General features: G+C 37.6%; 1 protein-coding gene across 3 annotated transcripts in view; it reads left to right on the forward strand.

Annotated features, from left to right (window-relative positions):
• VCAN (versican) overlaps positions 1–13,426 on the forward strand; it is a 112,152-nt gene that overhangs the window by 19,563 nt on the left and 79,163 nt on the right. For all 3 annotated transcript variants that reach the window (XM_047730414.1, XM_047730417.1, XM_047730416.1), the window contains exons 4-5: positions 3,001–3,175; positions 3,260–3,387. In XM_047730414.1, coding sequence (XP_047586370.1) covers positions 3,001–3,175; positions 3,260–3,387 — 303 coding nt within the window. The remainder of the gene's footprint in view (positions 1–3,000; positions 3,176–3,259; positions 3,388–13,426) is intronic.

The following is a 13,426-nucleotide window of genomic DNA, read 5'->3' on the forward strand; positions in this document are numbered from 1 at the left end:
GTATTTTTTACAAAGGGTAATACACTAACTGTTATACATTAAGTCTTACAATGAAGCATTTTCATTTTAGCCCCTTTTCAGTGGTGGTTTATATGTCATTTGAATTTAAGTTAGGAGACAAAGCAAAGAAAAATTGCTTTAATTGGGTACACACATAATACCATAGCTCTTGGAAACAGAATATTTTGGCAAGTTATTAAGCAAAATTTTAATATCCAGACATGATGGAACGGATTTTTCTTCCATCCCTCCATTTCCCTATAAAATATTTACCTTTCAGAAACATATACAAAGGGTTTTATTAAAACTTTCTTGTGTAGCCAAAAGGAAATACTTTGAATTTCAGATGCAATGAATTAATTTTCTGTACATCCTTTTATGTTCGGATTCTGTTACTCTCTCCTACCAATCTAGGAGATTTTATGTTGTCCACGCATCCACAAAATATCCTGGGCTCTTCATTCTTTTAACTTTTTTATTATTTATTTTAGTTAGCCTAGGACTGTTTTGTTCTATTTCTGTGTGTGTGTGTGTGTGTTTATATGTGTGTATATTACCTTTATATCTTGTATAAGCAAATAGATTATTAATAAATTATAAATATATATAGTAGTGGTAGATACACACTATGTATAAATTTATATATATATATGTTTTTTAAATCCCGAACGGGAGTTTAACAACTTCTTACTATTTTCATCATTAAAGAATTAGCAGTGGATTTGCCCCTTGCCCCTCTGAAACAATGAAAATCCTCCACTTAATCTCCTTAGCCCCATGAGGTCTTTAATTATCCTTACAATTGCAGATATTTATACCAACTGATACTCCCTGCCCTGCTCTTAGAGGCCCCTCTGTGCCCCCTTACTGCCAGTGTTCAGTGGACATGGAACATTTTTAATTACCAAGAGGACTATTTGAAGCTTTGATCAACATAAGACTAATCTAAAACCATTCAAATTCTTACTTAAGCCTTAGAGATCATTATAAACTATATCTCATACTTACCAGATAGCACGATATAAACTTCCTGGCAATTTTAGAGTAGTTCTATAGAGGTATGAATTTTTCTGAAAGGCATCTGATGAATTTTTCATTGCAGTATTGGAAATGGGAAAATGAATGTTAATTGTCAGTGCATCTACTTGGTGACCGTGCAGGTCTTTTTTGTGTTGACACTCACCAGAGGTCTTTTCTCTGACGTGGCTAGTCTGTCCCCGCATCATTTTATTGGCACAAACCTGTCTTGGGAGAAGGAAACAATCTACTGATGAGCATGTGGAAGACAGTCTTATAGCTAGAAGTCAGGCTGTGGGATATAGACTGTTGTTATCCCCAGGTAATTACTAGGAAAAAAAGAGAGTGGAAGGTATCTTGGGAACCAAATTCATTCAGCATAATAAAATAAAAGTGGTCCTAGGCAATATAATCTTAAAAAAAAAAAAGATAGGTAGGTAGATATATTGATTGACTGATTGATTTGAGGTGGGGGGAACTAAGGGAGAAGGAGAGAATCCCAAGCAGACTTGCACTGAGGATAGAACCTGGCACCAGACTCAGTCTCACAACCCTGAGATCATGACCTGAGCTGAAATGAAGAGTCAGTCAGTCAACCGACTGAGCCACCCAGGTGCCCCAGCAATATAATTCTTAATAAAGTCTCATCCATAAGACCCAGTTACCCCAATTTCTATTTTCCAGTGACTTGCCAGTTATATTACCTTGACTCACTTTGAAGTCTTTTAGAAATGAGTCACCATATTTACTCCGGTTAAAAATGGAGATGCTCCTGTTGAAATAGCGGGAGAGGACCAAAGCTCCACACCCCCCACTCACTCCTCAGCTGCTCTTCCCTTAGCTCTTTGACAATTCCTTAAGCCTTAGAGCACTGTTCAAGAACCACTAGATTACAGCAACTCCCAACACACAGCAAAGTGGAATTTGAGGCAAGTACCAAGATGTCTAGCTTCAACTCAGGGGAGTCTTGGGAACTTTACTTCAGTCCTTTGAGATAAAAATCATACATTTTAGGGATGCCTGGGTGGCTCAGTGGGCTAAAGCCTCTGCCTTCAGCTCAGGTCATGATCCCGGGGTCCGAGGATCGAGTCTTCCATCAGGCTCTTTGCTCAGTGGGGAGCCTGCTTCCCCCCACTCTCTCTACCTGCCTCTCTGCCTACTTGTGATCTCTGTCCGTCAAATAAATAACTAGAATCTTTTTAAAAAATATACATTTTATTTGTCTTAGTAGAAACTCTCAGTTATGCTAGTCAGATGGTAAGTATGATGAACATTGGGTAGTGGTTAGTAGCCTATCCAGCATTTTTAAAGTCTTTACATAATTTGACTTTCATATCAGGTAACATAAGCAATATCCATTACACTTTATGCTGGGGGGAGATTAACTCAATACATGGTTAAGGAACAAATTAGGGACAGGAATAAGCCTTCTCACTCATACACGTTCCAGTATCTTTTCCATCTTAGTACATTGTTTCTGGAAGTAAATATCTCAATGTTTTATGTTTGGAGGAAGTGGTGTTGGTGAGTGTTCCACATGCTTCTCTTGAGTTGGCCCAGCGTAAAATCATGAAGTAGGGCAAGTTGATCCTGTGGCCCCCTTGACTCTTTGTATCTCCTGCAGGACTTTGGTTATCCAGTGTTCCCATGACAGTGTGAATACTACCTGTAATTAGAACAACTATCCACCACGTGGCATTTAGTTGCTTAAATCTTTTTCTTAGATTGTCTTCATGAGAATAGAAAATTCCTGTCTGGGAAACTTTTTAATGGAGCAGAATAGGACACCTGGATGAATGGCATTTCTGGGGCTCCTCACATCACCATAATTTTGTGTAGTGCTACACCAAGTGAAAACAAAAGATCATCATATTGCTCTGACCATGTGAGCAATGAATCTGATGTATTGCTCTGGTAAGAAACTTCAAGAAGTATGGGGGGATATTTGAACCTGCCCGTAATTGCTTGCTGCTCTCTTGGCAGGGGTTGTGTTTCACTACAGAGCGGCGACCAGCAGGTATACTCTGAATTTTGAAGCTGCACAGAAGGCTTGTTTGGACGTTGGAGCCATCATAGCAACCCCAGAGCAGCTCTATGCCGCCTATGAAGATGGATTTGAGCAGTGTGACGCAGGCTGGCTTTCTGATCAGACTGTCAGGTGAGAGGTCTGGGGGCCACAGGCTATAATTCATTAATTTGAGAGGAAGGATAAATGCTACTCACTCGTCCTTTATTTCCCCAGGTATCCCATCCGGGCTCCCCGAGTAGGCTGTTATGGAGATATGATGGGGAAGGAAGGAGTCAGGACCTACGGATTCCGTTCACCTCATGAAACTTATGACGTGTACTGCTACGTGGACCACCTGGATGGTATGATGTTTAAATTTCTAACGCTTCCTTCGAACTAAGAAAATTGAAGACAGACCGGGAGCACGTAGGAATAGAACAAGTTTTCATGCTTGTTTGGATTCCAAACAGCAGCATTTAGTTTAAATTACCGTATGATTGTGGTGAAATAAGCTCAAATTAAAGTGGAAAGAGAAGGAGGAGTGTGCAAATGGTTCTGCAGGTTAGAAACGTCTTCAGTTAATGGCAGGTTTTCTTTCAGGCATGCTGCTATTGGACTGTTTCCAGTACACTTTTAGAGCCTTAAGAATAGAAGGCTTTACGGGTGGTACCTATTCTTGTGAGAACTTCAGGTAAAATTCTGTGATGACAAACCACTGTGAATCCAAGGGCTGATAAACACCCCGAACCTCAACTAAATAGCTGAAACTAGCCCAGGAGGGATTCTCAAGTTCCTCTGTTAACGTTGCTGCACTAATATTCAGAGCAATCATTCATTCATTAAAGAAACCACCGACCGACCGTATGCTGGGTGCTGTGCTAGTTGTTAGGGATAAGAAGCCAGAGGCCTTGCTTTTAAGAGGTCTAAAGCCCGACTGACTTTGGCACTATTATTTCTCATTTGGCATGAGTTAGAGGTTCTTAAAGACAGGTATGAGTTCAATGGTGGCACCCAAGGGGCACAGTACAGTTTTATTATAAGACACATGGAACAGAAGTTTCTGTGACTTTTGAAATAGGGTCTCCTTTTTATTAACAGGCAGCCGAAAGTCAAACTATATAAAGGGAAGTTTTGAATTGAGTTACACTTTTAATTTTGGCTGGGTACATATAGAAAGGATAATCTCAATTTTCTTATGTGTAAAATAAAGACGTTGGACTAGATAATTTCCATGGTCCCTTCCAACATTAAAATTCTATGATTCTGTGACTTGAATAAACCACCTCAGAGACTGAAAGCTATGAACCAAGCAGCTTATATTTTCCTAATGCCCTGACTAAATTTGAATAAGCAGGCTGGCTTACCAGAAGGCTGCTTAAGTGTGGTTCCCGAGCATCTTAACATTCTTATTATAACTATCCTTTAAAACTGATAAATGTATTTTCTAAATGAGAACTTTAGATACGAGCAATTTCCTTTTTTTATAGGGACAAAGGGAAAACATACCAAACCCATCCTATGATTATATATATGATATGTATATTGAATTTTGGATATAAAATGTATGTGTATGTGTATATATACACAGAATTTGAATGTTTTTGTTTGGGCACATAAATGTTGAAAGAGAAAGGCAGAAGAATCAGTATAACTAATTCAAGCACTGACTGAAATTTCTCTGAGCAGAGTAAAAAGGCTTTTCATTGTTTTATAGAAGGAATTTAACGGTTTTGAAGGATATTCAGTATGTTTGCAATGACATTGTTCTGGAAATTTTCTCTTCCTTGTTTGTTGTCCCTTAGAATAATTTGCAAATCTTTGGACACTGATCTTTTCTTTCTTGACCTGAAATTGGACTGGTATGGTGGGGGAGGTTAGAAAGGCCTTTGCGACTAGGGATGAATGAAGAAGATCAAAAGATCGCTCTTGTAAAGGTCTCCCTCCTTCCTTTACTGAAGTGTGTGCCTCTCTTTGAAGTAAAGGCCATTGGCTGAACTTTGAATGGATAAAAACTCTTGTGGAAAGTTGACTATATAAAGTTACATCTGATGTTTCAATTGCCACATCGATGACAGATTATTTGAAAGTATGCCAAAATTCCTCGTAAGAGAGATTTATCACTGTATTCATGGGTATCATAATTGCTCCCTCTATTTTATTGTGTTTTTGACAGCTAAGTGTGTGTGAGAGACAGGAAAAAATAGAGATATTGATGCAGTCAGAATGCATGTGATGGAACACATAGCCAGTCATGAATTAAGGTGCAATAACTTTAGATCAGAAGCCAAATTATTCCAGATGGCCAATGAAAAGGTCAATTAAGTATAAAATGAAGCATAGTTTAAAAAGGTAATTAATTTGTTTTAATTTAGTCATTTAAAATGAAAGATATTTAGTTAACAGAATGTCAACCCTTTTTTCCCTCTTTCTTGTTGAATAATGTCATATTCATTCTGATGTATGTATTTCTTTATAAAAGTCAAATAATTATATTAGATCCAGCTAGTTTAAGGGAGGAAAAAAAACCTAATCTGGTTCATATTCTAAGATGGTGATTATAGCACAGATATACATACAAATATGATATTCAATTCTATTTTTAAAAATAACCTACTAAATGTAAAATAGCTATTGTATTAGCTAGATCCACAAGCCAGGATTCCAGTATTAACCTGTATTCTTGGAAATTAATCCTGTATTCTTAGATATTGTGGTAGCTTATTAGCTTATTAGCTTATTAGCTGTGATTTGGTAACAGAACACTGTTACCAAGAAATTAAGGGAATGAAGATTCTAAAGTGGGGGTGCCTGGGTGGCTCAGTGGGTTAAAGCCTCTGCCTTCAGCTCAGGTCATGATCCCAGGGTCCTGGGATCGAGCCCCCACATCGGGCTCTCTGCTCAGCAGGGAGCCTGCTTCCCTTCCTCTCTTTCTGCCTGCCTCTCTGCCTACTTGTGATCTCTGTCTGCCAAATAAATAAATAAAATCTTTAAAAAAAAAAAGATTCTAAAGTGGGAAATCTAGAAATTAAGATAATGTAATCACAAAATAATCCTTATTAGAAAATTTAATCTGTGTTTCCTTGTGAGGTAGCTTGGAAAACATTGAGAGGGTTCCTTATTAGAAAGTTTAATTTGAGTTTCCTGGAAACGTAGGTTTGGAAACTTTGAGAGCATTTAAAATAGAGTTGAGATGATTATACAGTTCAGAAAATTGAGTAAAGGATTGGAGTTATTTAGGAGTGATCAAGACAATGCTGAGAGAGGAGTCTAGGGAGGCAGTTAAGGTCCCTATGATTAAGAACAGGAAGGACTTCAACTGAATCCCAGCTCTGTTACTTACTAGTAGTGAGATCCTGATAAAGGCTTTACCTCTGTTTCAGTTTCTTTTCCTCTGACATGGGGACAATTAGAATACTTACTTTTTAATTAGGGTATGAAGATGAAGTGAGTTAATGTGTAAAGCTTTTATCACAGTGGGTGTCTCAAACTAACTGCTCAGTAAATAAAGCTTATGGTTATATGAAAGTTTCTTTATTTCCTTTGAATTCATAAAAAGAAGAAATGACTTAAAATTGCAACTCTGTGAATTAGGTTCAATATAAGGAAAATTTTTCTGATAATGAATACTACAAAATGTAGAAACAATTCTGACAGACTGTAAAATCTCTTCTCTTGAATTTTCTTAAAACTAGAATTTTTCAGGGGCTCTTGGGTGGCTCAGTGGGTTAAAGCCTCTGCCTTCAGCTCAGGTTATGATCCCAGGGTCCTGGGATCAAGCCCCCCTGCCCCACATCAGGCTCTCTGCCAAGCAGGGATCCTGCTTCCCCTCCTCTCTCTCTGCCTGCCTCTCTGCCTACTTGTGATCTCTGTCTGTCAAATAAAAAAAATAATAAAAATCTTTAAAAAAACAAACTAGAATTTTTGTGAGATGTTCTGAGTGCAAAGCTTTGTCAAAGTCTGAGTCATGGTACTTTGAAATATATAGAAAATAACTGGAAATGGCTCACTTTATGAGAAGGATGACTTTCATGTCAAGGCATTTTGAATACAATAAATTGCTTAAATATTACTGAAGAATTAAAATTAATACAGTGGCAAAAACAGAATTCTTTTGTGTTATCCCTCCTAAATAGTTTAAAATCAGTTTATTTTCTGATTAGAATATTATATTCTTGACTAACAGTGTTCAGGAATTAATCTAGTATCTGATTCCCCATAGGAGGTCATGCCGGTGGGACATTTAAATAATTCTGAGAGTGCTTCGTGAATTAATGCTTTTCTGTGCTAAAACTGGCAGTTTGTAGGAAGTATGTGTGTCATAGAAAAATAAAACAAAAACAAAACAAACAAAAAACTATCCTAAATTAGATCGATAAGAGAATGTTGGAAAGAACGGTGATAGGTGAGGTCAGACTGCTTTCATTTTCACGGGTGACCTGCTTAGTTTCCTTGCAAATGAGTCAATACTTCCAGTCTCATACCTAGACCTGACAAATGATTGATCTAAGAGCTCCTTGCCCCTCTGATATAGGCAAACTTGGGGACTTACATCTCATCCTTCCATGGCCTGTATTTTCTCTGCAACTCTACCCTTTGGCTGTTACTTCTCCTGGAATACTACTACCCTACTATTCTGATTTCGTGGCTTTCACTTAAGGTTCCCAGCACTTTGATATGTCTGTATTATGGGCTTTCTCCTTCATCTCATATCCTCTTCCTAAGTCCTAGTTGATCTTTCTCACCTTTACATCTTCAAGAATATATGACTATAACCACCCCCAAATGTTTACGTATGCCTCTAATTCTCCCATAAGACTATGGCTTCTAGGGGCGCCTGGGTGGCTCAGTGGGTTAAAGCCTCTGCCTTTGGCTCAGGTCATGATCCCAGGGTCCTGGGATTGAGCCCCACATCGGGCTCTCTGCTCAGCGGGGAGCCTGCTTCCTCCTCTCTCTCTCTGCCTGCCTCTCTGCCTACATGTGATCTCTGTTTGTCAAATAAATAAAAAATTAAAAAAAAAATCTTAAGAAAAAAAAGACTGTGGCTTCTAGGAGGGAAGGAACCATGTATATTCCTACTATGTCCATGCTCCACAGATAGAGTTGAATAAATTTTGAATTACTGAATTAACCTCCAACCTAAAAGTGCCCACTCTACTCACTTTGCTTTGCACTTACCCCTTGGATAACTTCACCCCTCTCTAGGCTTAACTGCTACTCTACCTGCTTCCCAAATTTTCATTGCTCCAGTGTCCTTTAGTTTAAACAAACTAATGTTTGTTTAATGTCATATTTGTTCTTGCAGGTAAACTGTAAATCAAATGCCTTTTGGGATGAATGGGGCATGAAAGTACACCAAAATAACAAATAAGTGAAAATGGAAATATTAGTTTCTGGTTTTGCTTGTTTAGCCCTGAATCCTCTTCTGATTTCCATACCCATGTTGCTAGTTTGTGAATCATTTCTGTTTCTCATCTGTGGTTTTGATTCTCACAGATAATCCCTGTGCTTTTAACAGACCTTCAAAGGGCCTGTTTCACAACCATCAAAGCGCTCAAACACTATATCCATGTTCTTCTCCTACTCAACATCCTGTGGTGAGATTTCTGTCATCTTCCTCCTCAAGCATAAACACTGCATGAGCTTTGAAGTCCCTCAAACCTGGCTGGAGAATAACCAGTTCAACCTTGTCTCCCTCTTTCCAACATGACACGTGCACGGGCCCTCCACAGGCCCTGCATTTGCTCCTACCTGCAGTTCTGCTTTGGTTCTCTCCGAGAACATAGACCCCTCAGCTTTCCAACACTCTGCTCTTCCCTGTGCCTGAAAACTTACTACCTCCAAGAGCCTGTCTTTGGCTCTTCCAGATCACATGATTCCCTTAGTCTGAACTGGTCTTCTCATAGAGTTAGTTCCACGTGTTTGGCGTTTAACTGTCCTTTAGTTGCTTTTTAGTCACAGAATGCAAAATGTGATCTGTTCGTTTTGTGTTGCAAAACTTCTGTCATTGATGGTAGAGATGAGGCCATAAACATCTTCTCTGCCTCTCTCAATCACAATGAAAGACCTATTCCATTAATACAAACATAAAAGTTACTCAAGAAATACTTGGTGGTAATTGTATTATTTCTTCAGACTTTGTCTCTTTTGGGATACAATACCACCACTACCCTTCCATTTCTATAATATTTGAAAAAAAAAATGCTTCACTTTGTTCACCAAATTTACTAAGAATCTATTTTTTTAATCTTTATTGGATCACCATGGTACGAATTTTTCTCACTGAATTGCTCCTCTCATTCTTTTCCATGGCGTCCATTAAAATTCCTTCCTAGAGATACTTTTTTCTCTTTTCCAGCTTCTCACAGTAATTTTCCTTTCTTGCCACCCTAGCCAATTATTGGGATTGGTTCCTTTGTTCCTATTGGCAATTTACAGGTTAATTTTTATAGTGCTTCCTCATGTCAAAATCCAAGATAGTTCTATCACCTTCATGACCATGTAATACTTCTATGCCATGCTTGTGTCTGGCCTAGAACCAAAAAATAACCTTTCCTTTTTGTTATCATATGATCTCCTTTAGATGTGCCAGACTAAAAATTTAGGTAAAGGCCCAAATGTCATTAAACAGGTCTTAAGCAGAACTTAAAGATTCAGGCTTTTTTGGGAGGCTTTGATTGGACAAAAATCAGATATCAAATCTGGGAATTGTGTGACTTCCTGCCTGTAGATTCTTGGATTGACTTTTTTTTTTTTTAAGATTTTATTTATTTATTTGATAGACAGAGATCACAAGTAGGCAGAAAGGCAGGCAGAGAGAGAGGGGGAAGCAGGCTCCCCGCTGAGCAGAGAGCCTGATGCAGGGCTCGATCCCAGGACTCTGGGATGGTGACCTGAGCCGAAGGCAGAGGCTTTAACCCACTGAGCCACCCAGGCTCCCCTCTCAGATTGACTTTTAATTTTAATGGGATTCATAGGATATAATCTACAAAATATTTCACCAGTGGGAGTTATCTAAGAATTAGTGATACTGGTCTTTTTCAGTTAAAAAGTCCCACGTCAGCTAGAAGAGCTTCCTGCTCACTGTGGTTCAGTGGATGATTCAAATATTGATTCTGGATTACAGAACCTCTTCACTTTAGTTCACTCTGGTTTGGTGCTAGAAGATGCTGAAATCTTTTCATTTATTCTCTGTAGAATGTGTAGAACCATATATCATAGCTGTGGCTGTGGCTTCTTGCATAGGCTTTGGAAATTACCATGTCTTGCTAGGGACCTGAAACTGACCTTGGGAGTTTTGAACAGTGTAGCTAAGAGTCAGTGAGGAAAGCAACCAGGCATGGCACAATGGCAGCCCCTCTGGAAGATGATATCCTCATTCAGTACGATGATTTCCATAGACTGACTGTGAAGTAGCTCCGTGGGTAAGGAAGGAAGGAAACCATTTATTGTTTGGTTATATAATAATAATAATATATATATATATATATATATATATATATATATATATATATATATTATTTAACTCAATCCTTGTGAAAACCTTGTCAAGTATTTCCTTTTTTTTTTTAAATAAAGATTTTATTTATTTATTTGACAGAGAGAGAGATCACAAGTAGGCAGAGAGGCAGGCAGAGAAAGAGGGGGAAGCAGGCTCCTGGTTGAGCAGAGAGCCCAACACAGGGCTCAATCCCAGGACCCTGAGATCATGACCTGAGCTGAAGGCAGAGGCTTAACCTACTGAGCCACCCAGGTGCCCCAAGTATTTCCTTTTTTTAACTCTTCTTTTTGCCATAATGGGCTATGCCCTTTTTCCTGTTCCACTGTGGTAAACTCTTGTGGCCACCACAGATACCCCAGCAGAGTAGTAGACAGTCTTAACAGCCAAGAAGAGAGAAAATGTTCTCCAGGCTCTCCCAAATCTCCAATAAGATTTATTGGAGATTTATTTATTTATTTATTTCCAATAAGATTTCTCCAATAGGAATATCTTAATTCTTGAGTAATGATTTGTTTATTCATTGTGTTGTAATGATTAGAATTGCTGGATTAAATGGTAATTCTGTTTTTAACTTTTTGAGGAACTGCTAGCCTGTTTTCCAGTGTGACCACACCATTTTCAGTTCTCACCAGCACTATAATAGGATCCTGGTTCTTTCCCATCCTTGTCCACACTTGTTTTTATCTGAGATTTTGATTGCAGCCATCCTAACATGTATGCAATGATATCTCATTGTGGTTTTAATTTGTACTTCTCTTATGGCTAATGATGTTAAGCAACTTTCCATGTGCTTATTGACCATTTATATATCTTCTTGGAGAAATGTCTATTCAGTCCAGTTATAAAATGAACAAGTCATGATGATGTAATATACACCATGGCAACCATAGTTAATTATATTATATTGCATATCTGAAAGTTGCCCAGAGAGTAAAAATTAAAAGTTCTCATCACAAGAAAAAATATCTGTAACTATGTATGGTGATGGATATTAATTAGACTTACTATAGTGATCATTTTGAATATATACAAATATTCAATCATCATGTTGTACACCTGAAATGAATATAATGTATGTCAATGAAACCTCACTTTAAAAAAAAAGAAATGTCTGTTGAGAACCTTTACCCATTTGTAACTGGGATGTCTTTTTGTTGTTGAGTCACAAGAGTTCTTTATATACTCTAGATTAAAGCCTCTTTTCGGAAGATTTGTACATATTTTTTCCCATTCCATGAGTTGTCTTTTTTACTTTCTCAGTAGGGTACTTGACATGCAAAAGTTTTGAATTTTAATGAAGTCCAGTTTAGCTATATGTTCTTGTTTGTTTGTACTTTTGATGTCATATCTAAGAAAACACTGCCAAATCCTCAGTCATGAAGACTTGCTTCTGTGTTTTCTTCTACAAGTTTTACAAGTTTTAAGTTTTACTTTTCTTTTGATTGATTTTGAGTTAATTTTTGTATGTAGTATGAGTTAAGAGTCCAGATTCATTCTTTAGCATGTGGACATCTAGTTGTCCCCGCACCATTTGTTGAAAAGACTATTCTTTCCCCTATTTAATGGCCTTGGCACCTTTTTGAAAATCAACTGATCATAGATACATTGGGTTTGTTTCTGGACTTTCCATTCTGTTCCATTGATCTATGTGTCTGTGCTTATGTCAGTCCCACATTGTCTTGATTACTATTGCTTTGTAGTAAATTTTGAAATTGGTAAGTATGAGACCTCTGTGCTCTTTTTCAAAATCATTTTAGTTATTCTGGGTTCCTTGAGTTCTCATATGAATTTTAGGATCAGCTTGTCCATTTCTACAAAGAGGCCAGCTGGGCTTCTGATAGGGATTGTGTTGAATCTCTACATCAATTTGAAGAGTTTTGCCATCTAAAACCATATTAAATCTTCTGATCCATGAATATGGGATGTTTTTCTCGTTCTTAAGACTGTTTTTAATTTCTTTCATCAGTGTTTTATACCTTTCAGAGCATAGATTTTACAGTACTTTTGTCAAATTTCATCCTAAATATTTTGTTATTTTTAATGCAAATGAAAATGGAGTTTTCTTTATTTCTTTTTCTGTTTGTGGGAAGTATTTGGAAATGCATTTATATATTGGTCTTGTACCTTGTATCCTGCTACTCTGCTGAACTTGTTTATTTGTTCTAATAGCTTTTTAATGGCATTCTTAGGATTTTCTATATATAGACCCTTGCATTTATAATCTTACCATAAGTAGACTTGTCATGATGTACATCCCTTGAAACATGTGACAATTGTTTGCTCTAAGGTTTTGATGTCAGGATCTTTTGGAGTTCTGAACTGAAAGAGCTTCTTAGGAAATACAGTGGCCATTTACCTTTCATCTGTGAAAAGTAAAAAGAAAAAAAAAAAGCCAAACGAGGCTGATCGTCCTGTGTTGACCTGCAGCCATACTGTGCCTGTCAAATCAAATAACACATTCAATCTCACATATTTTGAAGACTCAGACATCCAGAAATTTTTTAGAACTTCTTTCTCACTCTAATTAAAATCTTACTGCTCTGTCAGTGGGAAGGAATGAGATCTGACATCCTGAAAAACCATAAAAATATGTTTAAATTTTAGTGGGACTTCGTATCTCTTTAAGCCCTTGAAATTGACATACACAAGATCTTGTATAATAACACATTGACAAGTACATGGATTCCTTTTCTCATGAATTGTTATCTGACTTAGAGCATGTTAACTGACTATCAGAGCCAGCTGATGACAATTCTTTAGTAATTAGAAGTTAAAAATTCAAAATTCTGTCTATGCTCTAAGCCACATCATGTTTCTCCTTCAGCCTAAGAAAAGTGAGAAATCTGAAAGGTGCTGATCTGTCTTTCCAGTCTCATTGCCCCCATATTGGAAACACTGCCAGC

Source organism: Lutra lutra, chromosome 5, assembly GCF_902655055.1.
Source record: "Lutra lutra chromosome 5, mLutLut1.2, whole genome shotgun sequence".
NCBI classification, from domain to species: Eukaryota; Metazoa; Chordata; class Mammalia; order Carnivora; family Mustelidae; genus Lutra; species Lutra lutra.